Below are 24,769 nucleotides of genomic sequence, written 5' to 3' on the forward strand. Positions count from 1 at the left end.
TCAAGCGTCGCTCACTAACAGCGCGGCAGCGTCCTCTCTCCCGTCGATTCGAGCCAGCTGCCCGGCGGTGAGTCCATCCTTGTTCACGGCTCCGGGGTCCGCGGTGTGATGGATCAGGAGCTCGATCACTTCCAGGTGACCCTCTTTGGCTGCCAGGTGTAGCGGCAGGTTGCCCCACTCATCCACGAGGTTCGCGTCGGCCCCGTGGTCCAGCAGAGCGCGCACGGTGCAACGAAAGCCAGTGACTGCGGCGTCGTGCAAGACGGTGAGGCCGCAGGCCGGATCCTGGAGGTTGGGGTTCGCACCGGCCGCGAGCAGAGCTTCAACTACAGGAGTGCTTCCCAGCTTCGCCACCTGCAGGCACACATTTATTAACGCCTGGTCAAAACTACTTGTTATTTTATTTACAATTTGATATCCTATGGAGTTAAAGTCAAAATTCTGAACTTTTTTCTTCACATGTTGTAAACATGCGATGATTCTAATAAAACAATACAATAAATGATAAACACTACATCACGTATTTCCTCTGAAGTAATGTTTGTTAATAAATATAGGATATGACCTGAACAGTTTGCACAAGTTTGTACATACAAGGCACCTCTTGCTTTTAATTCTAGTTGAGCGCATGATACCATGATATGTTGCATTGTTTTACTCTGTACAACTCACAGACTGAGTGTTGTTTTTTTATTTGAACTAAAAAACACTTAGGTTAACCTTGATTGCTTTTAAATGTAAAACAAATAAAGTTGACTTGACATGTTAAATGGCCACATGCTGCCTAAAAAAGTCACAAAGAAATAAGGGGGTCGCTCTTAAAAATGAAAAGCGTCTCAAACTCAAAAGAATGAAATCAGAAGAACAAATGCAATATTCGACAGAATTTACTCTGATGTAAGGAAGATGGAAAGTTTTATATACTAACCTGTAGTGCAGTTCTGTTAAAGCTGTTATATCCATTGACTTGTGCTCCATTTTGCAGCAATCTCTGTACTTCCGATAGCTTTCCCTGGGCAGACGCATTGCAGAGCTCGTCGGATAAAGATTCACCTGCCATTCTTGTTTAAAAAAAGTTTTTCTCTTTTGGAGTGTTTCCCCTATGCCAACCTAAAATGGTGGATGAGACTGCACCGCATTGTATAACACCTATTGGATCACGCCCGGTACAGCCTCCTGAGATAATGTGTAAAGATTTTTCAAAACTATCCATCCATCCATTTTCTACCAACAACAGGGTGGGTAATTTATAAACCGACCAAAGCAAAAACACGTCTTTCTGAGGTGGGCAAATCTGCTTGAATTCGATCTGTACAATTTAGATTCAATATTAGACAGAAAATATGTGACTCCTGTGAGCATGCAGATCTATCACTCAAATACTGAATGCATTTTACAGTTTTTCTGACAGGAACATTAGTAATTAGGAATCTGTGGCCTTGTAACTTTTTTAAAATTAAATTTAAAATTAATTGTGTGGGGATGCAACTATGTCCTCTAGAGGATTTCTTTCCCTAAAAACTACAGGTTCATCAACTTAGGGAAAACAGGGAAAGAAGCCGATTTCAATGAAAGAAGTCATTAATATAACAGGTATTTGTGTAGAATAGCCTCTCTGGCTAATTCGCTGAACAATCAATATAAGGGTGCATAAATAACAACAAATTTCATTAATCCGTCTTTTACTAAAACATTCCATTTTCTATAAATTGAGCAGAAGATACTGGTGGGACTAATACTTATGTTTTGTCTCTCCCAAAATTAGCTTAGACCTGAAACTCTAAAACAAAGAGAAAAAAATAGAACCAGGAAATCACTTACGTAATAAAAAAATAAATAAAATAAAAAATAAAAGATTAAAACCACAATACAAGTCTTCTGGGCGAGTCGAGAGACGCCGTGTTTTACTGAAGAAACCCGAGATCCAGGCAAGAACAGCGACATCAAAAAAAAAAAAAAAAAAAAAAAAAAAAAAAAAGAAGCGGGAGATTCATGCGCAGCCTGTGACTGTGAGGTCACACTTAACGGTCGGTTTCCTAGAAATGCTTCAGGTGAACATTATGGGACGACTGAGATCCGCGCTTTGAAATAAACCCCCAATCATCATCAAGCCAGCACACACACACACACACAGACACACACACACACACACACACACACACACACACACACACACACACACACACACACACACACACACACACACACACACACACACACACAGTCTTGTATTTCTATCCTTGTGGGGACCGTCCATTGACTCCCATTCATGTCTAGCCCCTAACCCTGACCCTTACCCTAACCCTAACCCACACCACAACAAAGCCTAACCCTAAAGAAATGTTTTTGCACTTTTACTTTTTTCAGTAACATCAACATGGTCAAGAAAACACTGTTTCTCCTACTTAGGACCGGAAAAAGGTCCCCACAAGGCACGTCGTTCCACGTTTTGCTATCCTTGTGGGGACATTTGGCCCCGACAAGGATAGAAATACAAGAACACACACACACACACACACACACACACACACACACACACACACACACACACACACACACACACACACACACACACACACACACACACACACTTCCGCGAGCGACTTGGACAGATCTGTTGGTTTAAAGCTTTTAAGCTTTTATCCTACAGCGCCCTCTTCTGACAGAATTTTGTAACAACCAAAATGTCAATTCAGCTGTCAAGTTCACAAGAAGAAGGCAGAAACACTAAGCCGTTTGACTTTTAATTAACCCTGACATTAATGTCCAAAAAAGAGTTAAAGGTGTCAGAAAATAAATATTGAAAATCTTTTTTAGATCAAAAGTGACAAGACATTACGAGTATAGGTGCAAAACACTGTATGTGACGATATCACTAGTGGTAAATTTCAACAGTGCAACTGAATTACCACTTCTTGTAAAATCATAAACAGTAGTGAAAACAGATAAAAACACTAGTGCGATCAGACAGGATTTATCCTGATATGTGACTAATTCTGCACGTAATCGCTACACCAAAAATAAATTCTCCATTAGCAGTATAGTCTCTTCATCAGTGGTAATTTCTGCGATCTGTTCTGGAAACCCTGTCCAGGATTAAACTGTATTGAACATGGATGGATAGGGTTGGAGTGGTTCCATGCAGCTATATTTAGCTATTTACAAGCAAAAATATTGTCTTCATCAAACTTGATTTTATTCACCTTATTAGAAATTTAGGTTAACAAACACTTTCATTATGAAAAAACTTAAAATAAACAATTTGCATAAAGTGCACAATTCCCCTAGTTCACTTTTATACTTTATAAATTGTTATTGCTTCTGGCAGGTTCCGATAATTTGAATTTTTTCCCACGTTGAATCTTTTTTTCTTGTAATGCACAGCATCTCATAATGGAAATGTGTAAAATGTTAAAATGAATAAATAATTAAATAAATATAGATAAAGATAAAAGGCACACGGCAGCCCACTTGGAGTTTGCGTAAATGTACCTGAAGGACGCTCAGACAACAAGAAACAAAGTACTCTGGTCTAATGAGACAAGGATTGAATTCCTTGGCGTGAATACCAGGCATCAAGTGTGGAAGGAACCAGGACCTTGCTCATCACTACCATCCCTGTAGTGAAGCATGGTGGTGGGAGCATCATGCTGTGGGGGTGGTTTTCAGTGGCAAGAACTGCGAGAGCAATGTACAGAGTCATCTGAGATGAATACCTGCTCCAGAGCACTCTGGACTCCAGTCGAGGGAGGCGGTTCATATTTCACCACGGCAACAACCCAAAGCACACAGCCAAGATATGAAAGAAGTGGCTTAAGAACAATGCTATGAATGTCTTTGAGTGGCCCAGTCAGAGCCCAGTTCAATCCATTTGTCTACAGAGAAAAAAAGTGAAGGAAGGAGTTTCCTCCTTCCATGCACGTACATGGATGCAAGCCACAGGCAGAGCGTTTCACTAAGCTGCAGTTACGCCCAAGGCCTGCAGGGGCCGTTGTTTCGTATGAAACGTGCAAACTCCTTAATGCACCTTTAAGTTTTGAAATTTGGGATCTTAGAAACAGTGTGCTAGTATGTTCCCTAAAGCCAACGTTGTGTACAATCCTTATGGCCTTTTTTTGCAATCTATTAAGAGGTGACAAGTGGCTAACATAGGCATTTCCCCAGATCTCAGAACAATAACTCATGTAAGGCAGGATTAGTGAACAATACAACAACAAGGGTTCTTTGATGTAGTATATATCTACATTTCCCTATTATTGAAATATTTTTTGCTATTTTCTGGCATATACTGGCAATATGTGATCTCCAGCTAATGTCGTGATGCAAGATCACTCCCAGAAATATCGGCCTCGCTCATAAAGCTTATTTTCCGAAACAGTTACAGTTTCATTATGTCAGACTCGCCATCGGTAAGTACTGGCTGAAACCGAAGCTTACAGCGTGATTGACATGTTGGAGGACTAATAGTTGAGATTTGCATCCCGGAATTCATAGGCTAAGAACATCGTCCACTATACCTTTAAGATTGTATTTGTCAATGAAGTTATCTAGTTGGGCAACAAAGATTTTTTCTAAAATTTTTGATAGTTGTGGAAGTATGGAAATGGGTTGATAGTTTGTGAACTGATGACTATCACCACTTTTAAAGATTGGAGTGACCTAAGCGATTTTCATAAGATATGGGAATTCGCCATTTCCTATTACAGATATAAGTTAAAGGTGTAACAATTTGTTTTATTACCTTTTTGACTATTGTCATGTCAAGGTTCCAATCGGTAGTTGTTTTATTCTGACATTTATTAACTATATTTATTATTTCGTTTTCATTAGTTACAGACAAAAATATAGAATTCACATTATTTATAACGTAACATGTGGCATCATTGTGATCTGTTGTAGCAATTTTTGTTATCAACTGAGGCCCAATTTTGACAAAATAATCGCTAAATGCATTTACTATAGAACTAATATTAGTACCACAGTTTTACCACGATTATTGTACATATAGTCAGGAAAAGATATTGACAAAGATTTTTTATTCATTACATGGTTTGAAGTATTCCATAACCCTTTCATATTGTTTTTATTCGTCTCGATCTTTGCAATAATCTTTCCTACATGGTGACAATGCACAACCATGACTGAATCCCACAACCACCTTCATACCAATTTGCAAGCACAGTGACAATTGTGTTCAAACTCCCACAGCACCAGACATCTCAGGAGACATGGTTGTCAGACTTTTTTTAAACTCACAAAACACATACAAACTGGATGGTCACAGCCCCCAAAGACTGAAAACTTAGTCTGTTTTTCAGCAGCTGGAACAGAATCAGATTACTTAACACTTGTTCTAGAGGATGGCCATTTGTCAGAGTCTTATTTCTTGTATTGTGGCAAGATTTCTCCCGGGGAGGGTGGGAGTCTGGGAGAAGTATGGTGCTATATTTGTCATTCTGTTTGTTCCCCCTTTTTCAAAGTAAGCACCCGCACCAGTGTGAATACCAAAGGTACTGTACCTGAGGTTGATCCAATATTCCAGAGATGTGCCAACAACAAACCAAGTAATCTCCCCTCAGAGACTTGTCGATGTTGACAATTTCTCTGTAGACTAACTTATAGCGAATCTTACAAAAGCATCAGAACCAATACTATTTATTCTATCCTACCATTATTTGTAGATCTGCAATTATTTCTTTATTTTTTCAGTTCCAACAAAAACACACTTTGAGTACATACAGTGGTAAAGTGGGAAGCTTGATCACATCAGAGGCAGAAGATACTTGACGTGATTCCAGGTTTGGGGGTGTTTCTCTGTACAGTTTATAAGTTTCTTCTGATTTTCTGGGTACACTGGTTTCCTGTTTGTTAAAACCCATGGTCGAGGTTAACTCATGACTCTGATTTGCCTGTGTGAATAGTTTTGTGTGTGTGTGTGTGTGTGTGTGTTTGTGTGTACCGTGAATTTTCGAATTCGAAAATTTTTCATTTCTTTCTTTTAAAAAGAATGAAACAAATAAAATCAATCAATCAATCAATCAATCAATCAATCAATCAATCAATCAATCAATCAATCAATCAATCAATCAATCAATCAATCAATCAATCAATTTGAGCCAGCTGTCCAGGAATGAGTCTGTCACAATTCACCTCTGAGGTCTGCAGTGTGATGGATCAGGAGCTGTGTGTGAGCAACTTATGCTGTTAATCTTGTTTTCAAGATTCCAAATTGGTTTAAACATAAAAGGTCAGAAAAACATTTCAGAGGATGAATGGTCAAAGAGGAGTCTGTATGTTTATGTTAACTGGAGGGCATGTAAAATACAGGATTTCTGGTCTATATGTGCAGCTACCTCCAAGAGATTCAATGGGTAATTTAGTGTCTATTTGGCAATCTCTGTATTGCAGAATATTTAATGTTAGTTGTGCAAAATTTGTCTGTGCTATAGAGAAGTCATATACATATGTAGTTCTCAACATCAAGATATGAACCAGAAAAGCACCACACAGAATGCTATCGCATGCAAGCACACTTGAAGTGGTAATAATAAAAGCTGAATAAATTAGTGTTCCATAACTCGCCAGCTTCACATTACAAATGACATTGGCAGTGAGAATAATTAATCGGCATTAGACTGAACCATAAATCATTTGGTTTCAGACTGATTAAGAAATCAAACAAATAAATCATCTCAATTTATAACTGCTAAAATATCTCATGTATCCCAGCGGTGACATAATTGAAAACAGATGTCTCTACGCAATTCCTTAAAATAAGTAAATAGACTACTACTACAACTACTACTACTACTACTAACACCAACAACAAAAGAAAATAGTGTTCTTATTAATTTCTGATTCATCTTTTCAAAAGCCTCGTTTCCACTGTGTAGTTTTTATGGAGCTAAATCAAATACAGTATTGTTGTCATTGAAAATAAAATGTAATATATATTTTAAAAAAGTCATTGAAAGTTTTTCTTCATGCCTGCGCTTTCACGTTGTAGTTTACTTGAACAACCACCAGTGTGCAGTGTGAGTGCTCTGTCACCCTGAAGTGACCCGGGGGCGCAGAAGAAGACGTGACGTCACAGGCAACGTGCAGTGTTTACGGAAGTACTGTAGCGACCCCGCTGCGTTCAATGTTGAGGTACGGTCATTGTACTCTGTTCTGCATCACAGCTACACTGCGCTATCAGAAACAAGACAAACACGCTGAATGTGACTCCTTGCTGTGCAAGTAAAACGCCAGACTTGGTGATCATACCGTGAGGATCACCAGCCAGCACCAGGTTGTTGGTAAAACATGGTAAAAGCGGGACAGCAATGCGAGGAACAGGCTATGGACACTAGGAAACGTCTGGCGAATTCTGCCAAGATGCTATTTGTTTATGCGTCCAAAGCCCACTGATGAATTGTACGCGTATACATTATATTCGTCTTAGTGAATAAAATAAATTGCTTCCTAAAACTGCATTGGGTCGGCACGATTTTCTTTTTCAAATGTAACAATATTATTAAGAGAGGCTATCTTGTATTTAGGTCACCACTACAAATCAAGATCATGCAGATTTCAAGCTATGTGTCATTATTTGGTTTGGAAAAATTCTGGTTGATGTAAGGAGGAAAACATGAAAGAAAAAAAATGTTGTAGGACAAAGCTGGTCATAAACGACATTTACCCACATTATAGGCACATCTCTTGACTTCAGAACCAGAAACACAAACAGGTTTATTGCCAAGTATAGTAGCCTATATGAGGAATTTGTTTTGGGGGTGGTGCAAACATAGAAAAAAGAAGGAACAGATTTAAAAGGCACAAGTATAAAATAGAAACAGAAGGAAGGCACCATCTTTCCTGCATGCCTCAGGGTCCCAGAGGTGTACAGGTCATGGAGGGAAGGCAGACGGCCGCCTATGACCTTTTCCACAGAACGGATTGTCTCTGGCCGTGGCTGCAGCGTACCAGACGGAGATGGATGAGGTGAGGTTGGACATAATGATAGTGGAGTAGAAGCGCACCATCATCTTTACTGGCATACTGAACTTCTTCAGCTGCCACAGGAAATACATCCTCTGCTGGGCTTTTTTGATGATGTTCAGCTCCCACTTGAGGTCCTGGGTGTTTGTATAATTATTGTCCAAAATTCTAAAACTATTTTTGGCTACATTGCTACAGGTATTTAATAATAGTTTAGGGGGATAATGCAGTTTATCTTTCTTTACTTATATAACATATATCACAACATACAACAAAATAATTTACATAAATGGTCATTTGCCTGGCCAATATATGTTTTCAGTATCATATTTGCCAGTTGTGGCAAGAATGTTCAAGAATATTGCTTAAATCAATCTCTAATATAAGTAAATGTACTGTCATTAGAAAATGACGTACACTTAACTAACCCTGCAGTAGATATGTAAAATGACCTCTTGTTAAGAAAAGGGGGGGGGGGGGGGGGGGGGGGCGCTAAATACTTAAATATTAATTCAAATAGTGGGCACTCATGATCAATTTATTATTTTAATAGTGGTGAAGCATGTAATGCAGACATCCAGTAAGTTGTACTTTAGTGTGACTAATCAAAACTATTTGTTTGATAAAATATTCAGAAATGTACAAGTACCCCAAAATACTAACCAATTGCTGTAATGTGAAAACTTTTAAAAGAGACTGTTGACATTTCAGTGGCTATATCATGACAAAAATAGTACAAAATAAAACTGTATTTACATTGCTTTTAGTTTTATAATTTTTTTCATGAGGTTAAACCACAAAAAGTAGTTGCATGTTCTGCAGAAGAAGCTTGGGAAGATCTTTCAACAAAGTTATATTTGATTTTCTTCAGTATACAGCAGCCATACATAAATGTTAACATCATATCTGTTTCATTCTTGCTTTTGTAGGTACTTAGATGAATAACTACACAGACACCAGTAGGTCATTTAGAAGAATGAATCAAAAACAGTGATTATCATTTAACTAAAAACCCTGTTAAAGTGAAAAAGGGTTTAAGAAAATAGGAAAGAATATGTAATTTAATGGTGTAATTAGGTTAAGATTAGGGCTAAATAGTACTTTGTTTAACATAAAAGAAGACAGAGCATTGATGAATTCATGGTGAACTTGCCTACTTCATATACACAAAAAATACATTATTAAATAAAAGACAAGTGCTGAAAAATATTGAGTGTTATACGGAAGGGGAATGTTGCCAAAAAGGCCTAAAGGTGACTTGGAAGAATCAGGTACAGGTGAGAAGAGTTTTATTGAAGTATCTAAAAGATAAATATTTTATATTCACAACAGGATTACTAAACATTTGGTCTAAGGGCAAAGTGTGACTCTCCGTTGCATTCCATGAGATGACCTTGCAACTAAAAGAAAAAAAAGACATGTACTTTCTTGGTTTTCCTTTTTGTAATAAAATTTACTTCTGTTTCCTGTTTATTAACTGCTGATCTGTTTTATCCAAAATAATGAACACTATGCAGAAACATGATCAGAAACAACCAATTTAACAGATGAATCTGTGAAAGATAAAGCATGTAAATAAAATTAAATAACTAAGATTAAGAACAAATTCAAACAACCTTGATCATTCATAAGAATGTACAGTGTCCTGCAACATAACAAAGTGGGATGTGCAGCAGTGCAAAGTAGAAGCAAAAGAACACAAGGCTTATGCATCAGGCTGGGCCCCAGCAGAGATGGCGCCAGATGAGGACCATTTCTGCTTGTATGCTTGCATGGTGCGAGTCCACAGTGAGACTGATGGCCTTCTTCTGGAGTGAATGCAATGATTGGGGAATTGAAGTGAAGTCACTATAGGCACAGGCACGATTCTAGAGGCCTTTGAGCCATGATCGGCCAGAGACATGTAAATATGTTTGTTGGAGCTATTTATTAGTCTTTGTATATTTTCTGAATATTTCTTAATTTGTTTTTGTCTGTATTATTGCATATAGCATTTATTTTGTTTAGATTTATTATGTGTTTATTTTGCATTTTTGTTTTGGAGTAAATGACACATTATTTTCTGTTGGGCTTATTTTTGTAGATTTAATTATTAGCATGGGCCCCTGGAGCTTATTTAGGGAAGTTGCAGGCATAGGACCAGCATGCACCTGGTCATCTGGTGGGCCAATGTTTTTTGTTTTTTTTTAACCAGAGCAAGAGGGGCAGCAGGAAATGAAGACTCCAATTTGTCCCAAGATAAAACTCACCGACTTTGTGGACATTGATTATTTTGCTTGCGTAAACCACAACCCATGGTGCATCAGTGGCAATTTTAAGTTTAAGTTAAATTTTTATTTATTTTATTGAAGACAAATAGCCACTACAATGTTCCTTATGTCATTACTTCTTTTGAAGTCAGTGATGAACTTTGTGTTTTCCACAGATTATTTGGGCCATTTGAGTTGAAATGGTCCTGAATCCCCAGTGCCAATGTAGAGTTTTCTTACTACTGCCAACTAATCAGTGCAGGGTGATGATAGCCCTTGAGGTGTTCACATTATCCACAGTTCCTGGTGTTGTCCAGAACAAATGATGTGCATCCCTCCAAGTCCAAGTGGTTTCCTGTTATAGCAGCCTCCCTGAATACATACAGACTATAATTTCAAAGCAGAGCTGGGGTGTGGACACAGCACCATCAAGCCACACACAGCCACAAAGTCTATTACTGTGTTCCTGCATCTGAACTTTGGGCAGTGATATGTGCAGATCAATATCTAAATACTGAGGATGCCCTTTTCAGTCTATTGTTGTTTTTAATTGATTTGTGGAAATCTCTCTCTCTCTCTCTTTCTCTCTCTCTCTCTCTCTCTCCCTCCCTGTCTGTCTGTCTGTCTTTCTACTTTTTGGATGAAAATAACTTTTTTCATCAGAGTTAAAATTTATTACAGTGTATATTTTATGTTGACTGGCCAAACTAATTTGACCACATATGATGATACTGCTGTACAAATGTTCAAGACATACTGGGACTCAACAGAGACTGAATTACATGTGCTCAGATGAAGGTTGACCACTGACAGTCATGTTTAGAGCTGAGGTACTAAATGAGAGAGGATGCTGCTCGATGTTATTTTAGTAAGTTTTATTTAAAAAAATAAATAAATACCAATACATTACACCACTCTCCATGTCTATACATATTCTCATTTCATTCCTCTTGGTCAGCTGGACTTGATCATGTGACATTCCAGGAAACATGACCACGTCTTGCTTACCTCTGTCTAGGTTTGCCCTCATATGTAAGGCTTGTTGTGCAAGGCATCATACAGGATACAAGCTATATGTCTTTATTCATAAAGGAGATGGGTGGTCTGAGACATGACTACTGCTGGGCAGTGAGTTGGATCCGGGCGGAGGGAGAGTGGAGGGCAGAGGCATCGCAGTGTGGGTGGCGCCTGTTGGTGAACACTTTGTCCACAGAGTTTACACGGCGAACGGAGACGTTAACGTGCTGCTAGAACATAAGGATCATGTCCTGCACATCCACTTGGCTGACGTCCCACCCACGCCCCCCGCCACCAAACAGCAGGGGCTGCAGGGTGTTTGTTTTGAGGCGAGCTGACGCTGCCTTGCAGCCCCCGCTGAGCGTCGCTGGCTACGGCGTGCTGAAGGATAAAAAAAAAAAAAAAAACAGCCAGCATGAATGTCGCTGTGAATTCCTGTAGCGGACATTAAGGACAACAGTTCACCATATGAAATGTCTCGCGGCCTCAGTGCAATGATAGATAACCCACCACTCAGTCCGTGTGCCCCCCTTTGGTACTGATGCAGGATCTTCTCCTTTGTGAGAGCTGGTGATCTCTGTGGCCGCCCATCGAGCTTAAAGAGCCAGGGGCAGGCGTGTTTGTGTTGAGCCTCGTCTCCGACAGGACAGGGACATCTCGGCATCTCCCATTGTCTCAGTAGTTGCAGGTCAGCATCAGGGATGCTGCATTGACAGCCAGAAGTCTCTTTGTGAAGTGGCATTAGCAGTAAATGCAGAAATGGTGCAGCTCGTGCAGGAAAACACTGACGTGCTTTTACATCCTTCAGCAGACTCAAACACCCACAAAGTCACTCGTGTCGATGTTTGGATGCAATAAAATTCGAGGACAAAATACCAACCGTGAACAGTGGAGTTTGTCTGGACACTCCGCTGTATTTTGTATCAGGAAGCTCGGCTGAAATGGCACTTTACTGAAATGTGTCTCATTTTCTGGTTAAGACTGAATGTACCCAGGTTATGTGGAAAGGTTTTTGGATAAATGGAGTTAAGAAAATACTCGATATGCCTTATTGCGCTTTAAATAGCATCTTCAACAACTAATAAAACAAACACCCGTGAAATTAAATATCAATGAAATGCCGTTTTAGCGAAGCAGTGCAGTCTATAAACATGAAGCTGTTATAGTTCACTCTGTACAAATTCACCTTTAGCAGCATTTACAACATCGCAGGGCTTTTTTTATATGTGTCCACGGGAGCTGGGTACTCTCATTAGACATCGACACATATATCCCGTTTTGCGTATCAAGCACTTCGCTTCATGTCTGTCGCGACCGGGGTGCTCAATCTGGATTCATTTCTTCAGTTCCTCTCAAAAGCAGTACCTGGGTTTTGGTTGCGTTTGCATTAGACGCAGTGCTAATCCGACGCCCTTGTCTGCCTCTGGTTTGTGAGCGCAGTCGCCTCCTTCGACACAGCAGCACACTACCGGAGAGTGCGAAATGAACAAAAAGCCGAAGTAGTCCCTTAGGAAGCAATGGAAATGTATATATAACACACATACATGGACTTATAACTCCCTCCACTCGAATAGGACGGGCAAAGTGGATCATCCCGGAAAAAATATGAAGTGTAGACACCCTAGTTTGTTACAAATATTCTGTTGGGAGTTGTTTGTAGATTTGGTTTTGTGTTTCTCCCCAGCTAAAATTTATTTGATAACAAAATGTAATTTTACAGAGAGGCGTTTCATATGCCCATGCAGCAGGTGGCGCCAATGAGCATCAACGCTGTTTTGCGGCCGGTCGTTAAAATGAAAGGAGGAAGAAGCGCAGCTCCTTCGTCTTTACGACACTCGCTGCCGCTTAACGTCACCCGTGCAGCAGTGAACTGGCTCACAATGATGGTGTGAGAGCCGCGCGCTGTGACGTTACTTTACTCACGATTGTCCACCTGACGCCGCAAAGTCCCGACAAAATCAGATAGTACCAATTCTGCCAAGTTGTCACTCGTCGCGACGTCCGATACAAAGGTAGCGTTAAAACTCAGTGTCCTTTCTGTGTGGCGAGAGAAGCGACGAGTGGTGGAAGAAGAATCGCTTTTAGCCAGTCATTGCCATGGCCTCCGAAAGCGGCGAGAGCAACATGAACCGTGAGATGATTCTGGCTGACTTTCAGGTTTGTCTCTCTCTCATGTTCCCAGTGTTACTTTCAGTAGGAAGTATTCCGCCTGTCATCATCGAAATGTCCCGGGTTATTGTCAGCAACACGGGCTCCCAAACAACAGAGTTGAGCTGAGCTTTCTGAAGTTAGCACATCGAGCTAACAGTCTGACTGCTAACCCATTAAGGACATACTTACCAGCTTTCAGGTAATTAGATAATGCGTTCATACAGCTGCAGACACAAACAGGGGGTGATGTGTGCTTTTTCTTATTGGTTGTAGCTTGTTTTTCCGTCAGTTATCGACGCTATGGACGGGCTAGCTGCCACCAGAGCCACAGCGCTCTCGACGACTTGTACACATACTGTTCTTTGAAATATTTGTTTTTACCTTTCTGTTCGGGTCAAATAGCCTCGTTTCGGTATTTTATGAGATGAAATATCGCACTAGGACATTTTCCCACTGGATAATCTGTGGCCTTAGCGTGATAGCATGTTTTCTGTGATGTAAAACAAAAAATCAAGAACAAATAACAAAAACAGATGCATTAACACAGGTCAACTTTAAATGTATTAATATCAAAGAGGTACAGGGAAGCTTTTTTGATCTCCATCTTTCTTTCATGTGGTCACGTTACGTCTCTTCTCTGCACTGTTTTTAAACATCGTTTTGGGACCAGCTTCTCGAAGGAGTTGCGACATTGGACTCCACACAGTTCAAAACTGAAACCAGGGGTGCCCAATCCTATTCCTGGAGATCCCCTGCCCCACATGTTTTAGTTTTCTTCCTGCTTCAACAAACCCGAATCCAATAATGCTGTCTTCACCAATCAATCAAAGTGTATTTGGAGAGCACTTTTGAGATTTATATAAACAACACAAAAGCCTTTTTTTTTTTTAAAAAAACCAACTAGCATTCAATAAAGCCCAGCAAAGAGCCTGTCAATGCAGTCAATTGAATCATTTGCCTTATTGGTCACTATTTAACTGTTTTCATGTGCCCTTTTTTTACAAGAAGGGGTTCCCATGTTTGTTTTTAAAGGGTTACCTTAATAAACACATTTTTAATGTATAACAGTTTAAATGCATTCTCAGAAATTCTGGTAACTGTTTCTCCACACTTACCACAATTTCATCCATTTGCCATTAAGTTAAATTCTTATAACCTCTATGCACACATCCTGGTCCATTTCTTGGTCTTAACTTCATCTGTTCATGTAAATGTCTTGAAGTATTGTGCACGTCCATATCTGCATGTATTTGACCATACAGAGCATGTCCATTGATCTTTTTTCCACATTTTGCACTATTAATACTAGATTTTAACTACATTTGTAGCAGAGCTTTAAAAGGCAGAAAAAAGAGTCTGGAAAAAAAAAACTATTAAAATTATCAGTCTGTTCTTCCCCTGATCAAAGTTTATGCCCTCATGTGTAAAAACAGAACTACAAATGTCAACATCGAACTCAATAGTCAGTGGCTCTTCTGTTTTTGTCGATAGACTAAAAAATGTTTGGGCATATTTGATCAGAGTTTTTCCAGGTACTTAATGGAATTGCTGCTTCAAGAACTCCATCCTCAGGTTACAACTGATATTCATTTTTAAAAACTCCTCATAAACTCATACGTGTTTTCAGTGGGATTTTGATCAAGGAGAGGATGGTCCAAAAGAGGGATGTTATTCTCCTGTAACAAGTACTTCATCACGAGAGGATTAACTATAGCAGGGGTGTCAAGCCTGGATCCTGGAGTGCTGCAAGTCTGCTTGTTTTCCATGTCTCCCTGCTTCAACACATGTGATTGCAATTGAGTGGCTTGTCATCAGGCTTTCTGCTGGTGATTACACCTTCATGAGAGTCAGGTGTGTTGAAGCAGGGAGACGTGGGAATCATACAGGGCTGCAGCCCCCCAGAGTCTGAGTTTGACACTACTGAACTATACAGCTTGGTTCTGTTGAATGGCCAAGTTATTGCAGCACAGACTAGGTTCTCAAAGGAGAGTGATGCCTGCTGCAACATCTCCACAAAATGAAGCAGGGTTGTAAGGCCTTGCACAACCTCAAGAACCATTGAGGGAATGGGCACCCCAGATTATGATGGTGTCCTCCACTATTTTTCTCACAAAATTTTTATTCCATCTTTGAAGTTTGTAGTGTGGGAGGACACATGGGCTTTTCAGTATTGTGGACTACAGACAACATCGACGAATACACTGTTTTGTGTTTTAGGATCAGCCTATGTCTTCATGGTCAACACGTCAGGTTTTTTTTTTTTTGGTGTTCCACTAAACTTTTTTTGCCCCATAAGCTTGGGGGTATTTTTAAGTAATTAAGAATATGAAAGTAGTCTTTGTATTGATAAGAGGGTTTCTTGTTTTCCCTTGATTTATTGTCTCACTCTCCATATTGAAGCTTTATGCTATACATGCACAGGGAAGCAACAGAGTAGTTTTTGACGTGTATGATTTGAACTTTCATCCCAAGGCCACTTCTCTAACCTCTTGGCTTTTCCAGCAGGAGGTCATGACATATAAGCCAGATCGGTGCACAAGATTGTGGTTTTTAAAACTGTGGTCTTAAAATAATTTGCTAGTCTGCTCAGTTGATGGAACAGCCTATTTGAGTTCAAATGCAACTTTCAATTATTCATTTCCTCAGTTTCAGTTTTTTGTCCTGCACCTTAAAGCCCTTCTTGCAATCTTGCACTCTGTTAGAGTTAGACTGTAGGGTGTTTTTACCTGGTGTTAACATTTTGTTTAGAAGTGCATAACTGATACTCATGTGCAATATCCAAGTCAAAAACTGGTTTTATTGACAAGTACATTTACACCAGACAAGGAAATTGTTTTGGTGGATGGGTTCAACAATAGAAAATGGAGATTTAAAGGACACAAATATCAGCTGTTTACATCAGAAAAATGTAAAAATAACAGCTTTTTTGAAGGTGATAATTTGCTCCCAGTTGACATAATTGTTTGCTAGCTGCTAAATTGCTTTGTTTTTCAGGAACACTGTTGTGCACTGTTTAATGGTCAGACTGATGGCTCATTAAGGCACTCAAAACAAACAATTCAGCCCCCCAAAAAGCACTGGCAATTCACCTGAAATTGATTGTATTGATTATTATTACCAATTTATTATTTTAGGGCTGTACGCCTTTTAACAAACTGGTGATATAACAAGTGTCATGTCTCATTTTCTGCTGCTCATGGGTGAGTTCTGCAATTTAACTGTAGATGCTAACTCTTAGCATCCATGCTCTTATTAAAGGTCATTACAGTATTTTTGAGATTTAGCTTTCTTTCACCCCCAATCACCATGCATGTCACAATACTCAAGTATATCCAAGTTGTTTACAACTGCTACTGCTAGTTAGTTTGATATTGGTAGCATAACGTCAGTAAACAACCAGATTTCCTAAAGTACCATCTTTGCATTGGATAGCATGAACTGATCAGTTTGTATTTCTTCTTAGTAATTCAGCAGATATTTTTTTGTAATCACTCAATAACAAAACTTTCAGCCAAAATTAGGGATGTGCGAGTACCGATACCAGGTATCGGTATCGGGCCGATACTGGCCTTATTTCAAGGTATCGGGTACTCGTGAAGGCTACCGATGCCAGCCGCCGATACTCACGGCAAGAAAACCCCACGCGTAGTAAGCCCTCCTCACCAGCAGTTGGCGGTAGTGCAACCGAATGGGATGCAAGCTGCCGACAAACATGAAAGAGGAAGAAGCTCCTCTCTGGAGTCGCTGACAGGCGCAGGGCTACACTGCAGCGGGCTGACTTCTCCATGAGTCTCATCCAGAGCAGAGACAACAGGATGAATTCAGAACGGCTGCTCGTCTCACCAAAACTCCGCCGGTGTGGAAATTCTTTTATACAAGTGAAAACGAGCCGAGCTTTGCAGAATGCTAACTCTGCAATGCTAAAATTGCTAAAGGAGGTGCGCGATGTTGTTCATTTACCACTAGTAATTTGTTTAAACGTCTCAGGGCGAAGCTTGTGGACGAGAGTCTGACGCTGTTGTGCTGGAAAAAAAGAAAACTCCGGCAGCAACTCGACGGCAAACTCTGCAGAAGACCGAGAAACTGAAGAGCAGAGATCCGAGAGCAGCACAAATAACACGAGCAACTCTTTAAACTCAGGGGTTTTTCTGTCTTTGACTTTAGTTCATAAAAAAATCATTAAAATTAGTACATTTAAAAACCTTAGTTTATGTAAAGTGTAAAACTCAGAGAAATTGTTTTATCTTGCACTTAATTTCATTTAAATAAGTGCAAACTCAGAGTTGCTTGTTTTATTTTTCAGACTATTATTTTGGACTTAAACGTTGTGGCTGGGCTGCCTTTTTATTGGAAATAAAATTCATTTTCAAAAATAATCTCATTGCATTATTTTACATTTTATGTATATAAAGTATCGGTATGCAAGTATCGGTATCGGTGAGTACTGAAGATGAAGTACTCGTACTTGGTATCGGTCTGAAAAAAGTGGTATCGCACATCCCTAGCCAAAATAATATCCCATAACACATTTTTCAAGTGGATGCTGTTTAGAATCAAGGCTGTTCTTATTGTGATTAAAACAAAACAAAATCATATTCGCATCATATTTAATCTATAAAGTCAAAATGTCTCAAGATCTTATATGAACAATCACTTGGTGAAAAGGGGAAAAATTAAAACGAAGTAGAAATTGGATTTGTTCACATCCTGTTGTACATCAAGATGACAAACATTTCCATTATGTTCGAAATACTGCTATTCACTATTGATGAGGTGACTTGGTCTGTCACCTCACACTTGTAACACAACCTTTGCAGGTTGTCACTTTGCCCACAGGCATTTACTACATTTATAATAATGAATTGGTTTTATATAACGCTTTTCAGGACACTCAAAGACACTTTACATTGCATTATTCATTCACTCCATACTGGGTGGTGGTAAGCTACTACTGTAGCCACAGCTGCCCTGGGGCAGACTGACGGAAGCGAGGCTGCCAATCTATGCCATTGGCCCCTCCAACCACCACCAACCATTCACTCTCACAACTTTCATACTAGGCAACGTGGGTGAAGTGCCTTGCCCAAGGACACAACGACAGTTTTACGCCTGCGGGACCGGGGATCGAACCGCCAACCTTCCGGTTATAAGACGACCTACTCTACCAACTGAGCTACTGTCGCCCCGACAGTATTGTCATTAGGGCTGGGTACCATTAGATATTTTTTCGATACCTCACGTACGGTACCGGTTCCTGAACGGTACTTTTTTGGGTACCTGCCTTCACGGCGCACAGACGACGCCATAACTGCATTTGCACTTCATGCCACTAGGTGTGCTGTTTGCATGTTCAACCTTATTTTACACAGATGCCACAGAGGAAGAGGGGCGCTGCAGCGCTGCAGGCTCTCTCTGAGGCTCTCTCTGCATGTTGTTAGAAAGAGCGTGAGCTGGCAAGACGTGGTAACATGTTCAATGATGCGATGCAGCGTTTTCTCAGTAAAAGAGAAGAACTGAACGATCGTTTCCGTGCATGTTTATTGACCGCGCAGCCACTTTAAGAACCGAAACTGATACCCGTACACACGTCTCTTGTTCGGTGCTGGTATATGCTGAAGTTTTTCGGTCGGTACCACTGAGGTACCGTTAAACGGTACCCAGCCCTAATTCACATGATCTCAGTTCATTTTATACACCAAAGACATGCTTCTTAGCTTAAACTAATTATTAACTTTAGATTGTGTGTGGTTCTGAGGTTGTGGATGATTATGTCCCTTCGTCCTGCGATGACTAGTGGCTCGTTAAGAGGAAAGCCTGCCTTTTGTCTTCGGTTTGACGAGATGACCAGCAACAGCTTCCTTCGCTGCAAGCCAGAAAGAACATTTTTGGGAGATCAATAAATTAAAGTTATTCTTGTTTTTATCAACCATCCATCCATCTTCCACCGCTTATCCGGGACTGGGTCGCAGCAGTCTCACCAGGGATGCCCAGACTTCCCTGTCCCCAGACTCTTCCTCCAGCTCTTCCGGGAGTATCCCGAGGCGTTCCCAGGCCAGACCAGAGACACAGTCTCTCCAGCGTGTCCTAGGTCTTCCCCAGGGTCTCCTCCCAGTGGGACATGCCTGGAACACCTCCCCAGGAAAGCATCCCAGAGGCATCCTAAAGAGGTGCCCGAGCCACCTCAGGTGGCTCCTCTCAATGTGGAGAAGCGACTCTACTCCGAGCTCGTCCCTGGTGACTGAGCTCCTCACCCTATCTCTAAGGGAGCGCCCAGCCACCCGACGGAGGAAGCTCATTTCAGCCACTTGTATTCAGGATGTTGCCCTTTCACTCATGACCCAAAGCTCATGACCATAGGTGAGGGTGGGAACGTAGATTGGTCGGTAATTGAGAGCTTCGCCTTTCGGCTCAACTCCTTCTTCACCACAACGAACTGATACGACCACATTACTGCAGACGCTGCACCGATCTGCTGTCAATCTCACGCTCCATCCGTCCCCCACTCGTGAACAAAACCCCGAGATACTTAAACTCCTCCACTTGAGCCGGAGTCTCTCCACCGACCTGGAGAGGGCAGGCCACCTTCTTCCGGTCGAGGACCATGGCCTCGGATTTGGAGGTTCTGATCCTCATCCCTGTCGCTTCACACTCGGCTACGAACCGCCCCAGTGCATGCTCTAAAGCAGTAATGTTACATACTCTTTTACTCAGGTACAAGAAATTAACAAAAAAGCCCAAGTATCATATTTGGTATGGTTTGACCTACTAGTTTTAATTTGTAGGAAAGTATCATCTGGTATTCAGCTTGTTGGCTGCTTTTGTTTTATATTCAAAAAAAAAAAAAAATCTCATACTAATTAAAAAAAAATCAATCTACGCAATTTTCAGTTTAAAATGTTTGAATTTCATAAAAATCAAGTACTCTCCATAAGTTTCAAATTGACTTTGAAGGTTTGTTTTATTTGGGGAATTTGTTTAAAATTGCATGTAAGAGGAAAAAAAAAGAAGAAAATAAAGGAAATCAATCAATATATATAATGTCTCCAAGGTCAAAACTGCACTTAGAGAAACTGGCTATGTGGTACTTTAAATTACTTTTGACATCGTAGATGTGAAAGAAAGTGGTTTTAGTGTACTTAACAACTGGGTATCAAAGATAAGTTTTTTTCCACAATGGGGCTTCTGTTTGATGACACACGCAGTTCTACGAGAGTTTTTCATGATTAGTTTCACTCAACTTCACAGAATGAGACATATGTGTGCCATCCATGTGATGACTGTAACCACCAATGTATGGCTGCTCTGAATTGAAATATTAGAGCTACAGATACAACCGTTTCACTGACGACTGTCAGTGGATACTCAAAGTGTTATTCACTTGTAATTCTTAATGTGTTGTTTCCTTTTACAGGCGTGCACTGGGATTGATAACATAGCGGAGGCAATCACTGTTTTGGAGTCTAATAATTGGGACCTTGTGGTAAGTTCTCTGTCTGCTGGTTTTTGACTTTAAGATTTCAGCACAAGTTCAAGAAGGCAGGAAAACTCTGACACACTCTGTACGTAATTTTGAAATGTCCTAATCCCATTTTTAGTCATTTGCTGCTTTTTACCAAGCACACTGCTTCACAGCATTGAGGTCATGAGAGGAATAGTGAAACAAAGGTATGGCAAAGTAAATGTTGTCTTCAGAGACTTGGTGAAAAAGATATATCATGCCAGGTTTTTGCCCCTCGTTGCAAAGGATCAGTCTATATTTAGGCTGATGCTGGCAAGAGTTCAAAGCAGGCATCGGGACAGACAGCACTGGTCTCACTGCAGCTGCAAACCTGATGACTTGCAGTTCCTCTGTAGTGCCTGTTTTTGTAAAAACAAAGCTGCTTGTGGGTGCATGTGTATGCTAGGTGGGATGGCAAAAATAGAAATGTAGGGATACTTCAACAGTGTTTCCCCTCGAACAGTTTCTAGAACAGAGCACTGGATAGTCAACTCTGCTTTGCCTGCACCTCAGTTTATGGTCTATTTAATTAGAGATAGCAAACTAAACAGTAGTTTCCCAGAAGTCAACTGAATTCATAAAATGTAAATAAAAACGTGTGACAATGGTCAAACACAAAGTTATGAACATATCGGACATTTTAAGTTTTCCTGAAATGTAGTGCTGTATTTGGGGTTGGACGACAGCAACACATTTAAAAACCAAAAAAAAAAAAGAAAGAGAGCCACTTTGGCTAAAGAGTAGAAACTGGTCTTCTACCGATTGCATGCAAATCGGAGACTAATGTCTGGAGTTTAAAGAAGTATCTCATTAATTATTCCATTGACCTGTAGACATTAATATTAGAAGTTGGTATCAAGGAAAATTTAATGTTTTTGGTAATAGAATGAGCATTTGTTTTCTAAGACTGAAGAATAGTTTTAAATTCTGTTGTATTCTCTTGTAAACAGTTGTCTTTGTTTGTCTAGCCAAGTATTGACTAATTAACAATACAGAAAAAGACATGTTGGTGACTAAGTTAATAAGTACAGACAAAATGAGCGTAACATAAAAGGCTCTTCTAGATTCAGACGTGTATTTTTTAGTCACCAGACACAGTTTACTGTTCCGCTGTACTTCGAGCGGTGTTCAGTCCTGATAAGAGTGAAGTCAGTTTGTGGGGCTTCTTAGACAAGGCAATGTGTGGTGTTTGGTAGACTGCAGATGTAAGATAAAGACTTTATGCTGCATCCATTAGAAATGAGACACAAGATGTGCAGCAGCTTTGAAAGGGTTTTTGAGAACCTTAACAAGCATGAAAAAAAGAAAATAATTCATGCTTTCTAAATTGTCCGATGCGTGGATATTGAGTTTTATCATAAGATTGTCATATTTGATTTTAATCATGACAATTATTTGTCTTCATCCAGCACTAAAAAAAAAAGTATACTAGAATGTACCACCTAGCTTTAGTTGGCTCATTGTGGCCATTTAGTACAGCTAGAGTTCCAGAGAAATCATTTATCCACTCAAACAAAAGCTTGCTGCAAAGCTGACTCTGGTTACATTTGTTCTTTTCAGTTCTCTTTGGTTGGTCATTCCCCTTGAATGTTCCCACTGAATGTTTTGTTAAGCTTTACCTAAAACAACCCCTCCCAAAAAAAAAAAAAAAAGTCACGTAAGAAATCATCGTTAATGTGTTATGTTTCAGTGTCTGCCTATAGCAAACAACGGTAAAAGGTTGAAGTTATATAGTGTTTTTTAACCACTTGAGCATCCCCACAGTGCTTTACGTAGTCAGCCACATTCACTCGTTCACGCAGCAGTGGGGACCGCTGACATGCGCTGCGCTCCTATTCATTGAGAGCAGTTTGGGTTTCAATAATCTCACCAATGATGAAAATGTTCATAAAGCTCCACAGAAGTGGACATAATCCTCATTTGCAACATCCTATACAACTTTATGTAGCATTCATCCATTCATTCATTATGTAGCAATGTCTAAAAAAATGAGGAAAAGATAATCATGTGCAAAGGAATGAATAACTACATAATTTTTCTTTTTTCTGAAATAGTAAAGTTTTATAATCAGCTATTTTGCATCTTTGATTCTGAAAGGTTTCCTGTTCAGATGGGTATGTTCACTGTACACCATCCAGAAACACTGAAAACCCTGAAGAGCACCTCAGATGTGCCAGTGGAGATTGCACCCTGCTTCTTGCACACAGTAATATAACTTATTTAGGAATCACTATAAATGCCCACAAAATATCGTTTATTCAATCTCGCTGCATTCCTCTAGTAGAGGAAAACACAGCATCATGAAGCGTAGGAGCCAATTAGCACCAGGTGTTAAATACGGAAATGATCATTGCCCGGCAGGTATTGCTGCCCGGCAGGGAAAATGGTTTTGACCGCTGTTGCCGCCGTCATCATCAATGATGTGTGTTTTTTGATTTGAAATTTGTAAGGAGCAAAGTAAATGGACATATTTCAAGTATGTAAATGATCGCCTCAGTGACATCATTCAGGCCGTAAAGGGTGTCAGCGTGTCAGCTAAAAATCCGGGTAGAAGCACCGCAGGGACTTCAAGCCTCGACGTGAGGAAAGAACATTACGTTGAAATATTGAAGCAATATCTCAAGACATCAGCCAGGAGGTTAAAGCTTAGAATGGGTCTTCCAAAATGAAAGCAAGCTATTGTGAGAAGCTTGTGGAAGGATGCCCAAAATGTTTGACCCAAGTCAAACAGTTCAAAGGCAGTGCTACCAGCTCCTAAGGAAATGTATGCAAACTTTTGAAAGTCAAATTCTCTAGGAAATTCTCTGTCTTGTTGTTATGTCCTTTAGCAAATGCAGATAATTCTGGGAAACCAAACTGGCCTATAACAGAAGTTTAGTCTGATTTAACTTCAGACAGTGAATGGGGAAAAAAAAGGCCTGTGTCTTTTGAGAGACTATGTAGACTTCTGATTTTCACTGTATGCCTGATGGTAAAGCCCTAGGACCCAATAGGTACCCTACTGAATTTTACAGTAAATTCTGGGATTTATTCTTGCCAACATTTTATACTCCTTAAAGTGTGTGGTTCTTGGACCCCAATCTGGACTTTAAGTTTGGGAGCTCCACAATGCTCCAGACGACCTCTATTTCGTTTTGCTTGACTTATTGTTACAAGTTCTCAAACTATTGACTCTCGTGTGTGTTTTTTTTTTTTGTCAATTATTTAATTCCATTTTTAATTCTTAACTCTATCAAGAAGTGTTCCTTCTGACAAACAGCATGAACTGTTACCACACATTTGAGTTTATCGTATCTTATCAATCTTTATTCCAGACTGTTGGGTCCATAAAAAGCAATGTTCTACTTTTTAAAAAAAAATACTTTCTCCTTTTTTGATGACATTTGGATGATGAATAAGAATCTGCTTTGCCGCTTATGACTACCATAGCAGCCTTGCAGGGAACACAAGGAGAGAAGGTGTGCAGGTTTTAGAGAGCAATGTCCATGCTTTTGTTTATTTTTTTAAAGAATGTGAGGAAATCTGGATCCTTGAGCAATGTTTTAATAAATATCCAGTGTCTGCTAAGCGGCATGACTATTTTATTATGACTGACTGTCAAAAGTGACGTTTGAATGGTCACCGATTGTGATGAAGTAAATCCTTATCTGTCAAAGGTGTCCTTTGTAATATTACTCAGCAAAACGTAGTCTGGCCTTGAATAAACATGGTGGACTGCTGAGTATGTGACAAGTGCACCAAGATCGTAGTAGTTCATGCACTATGTTTACTTTGCCGTGATAGTTGATTCCCAGTGATAGATGGTTAGTTGCTTAGTTATTTAGATTAATTGTTAGATTAATTACACCTCTCTGTTTAGTTGTGGCAGGCTCGG

At 40.0% G+C, this 24,769-nt stretch overlaps 2 protein-coding genes across 2 annotated transcripts in view; one reads left to right on the top strand and one right to left on the bottom strand.

Annotated features, from left to right (window-relative positions):
• On the bottom strand, positions 1-1,060 carry cdkn2c (cyclin-dependent kinase inhibitor 2C (p18, inhibits CDK4)). The gene is made up of 2 exons (XM_030083690.1): positions 929-1,060; positions 1-354 (listed from the first exon to the last, which is right to left on the bottom strand). Exons 1-2 carry the CDS (start codon positions 1,058-1,060, stop codon positions 1-3), a joined length of 486 nt encoding a protein of 161 aa, XP_029939550.1.
• Positions 1,061-13,081: 12,021 nt separating this feature from the next.
• The window catches only part of faf1 (Fas (TNFRSF6) associated factor 1), a 76,388-nt gene continuing 64,700 nt past the window's right edge, over positions 13,082-24,769 (top strand). Inside the window, exons 1-2 of the mRNA XM_030082753.1 lie at positions 13,082-13,403; positions 20,809-20,877. Of these exons, the coding sequence (XP_029938613.1) occupies positions 13,344-13,403; positions 20,809-20,877 (129 nt within the window). The 5' untranslated portion in view covers positions 13,082-13,343. The remainder of the gene's footprint in view (positions 13,404-20,808; positions 20,878-24,769) is intronic.

The sequence above is a fragment of the Salarias fasciatus genome, chromosome 23 (assembly GCF_902148845.1).
Source record: "Salarias fasciatus chromosome 23, fSalaFa1.1, whole genome shotgun sequence".
Lineage (NCBI taxonomy): Eukaryota > Metazoa > Chordata > Actinopteri > Blenniiformes > Blenniidae > Salarias > Salarias fasciatus.

What these genes read in the sequence shown, in the direction of transcription:
- cdkn2c (XM_030083690.1), bottom strand. Translation starts at nt 1,060, where the DNA reads ATGGCAGGTGAATCTTTATCCGACGAGCTCTGCAATGCGTCTGCCCAG. An exon ending in TTAACAGAACTGCACTACAG is followed by an intron (nt 355 to 928) that starts GTTAGTATATAA and finishes GTGTGCCTGCAG; the next exon opens with GTGGCGAAGCTGGGAAGCAC.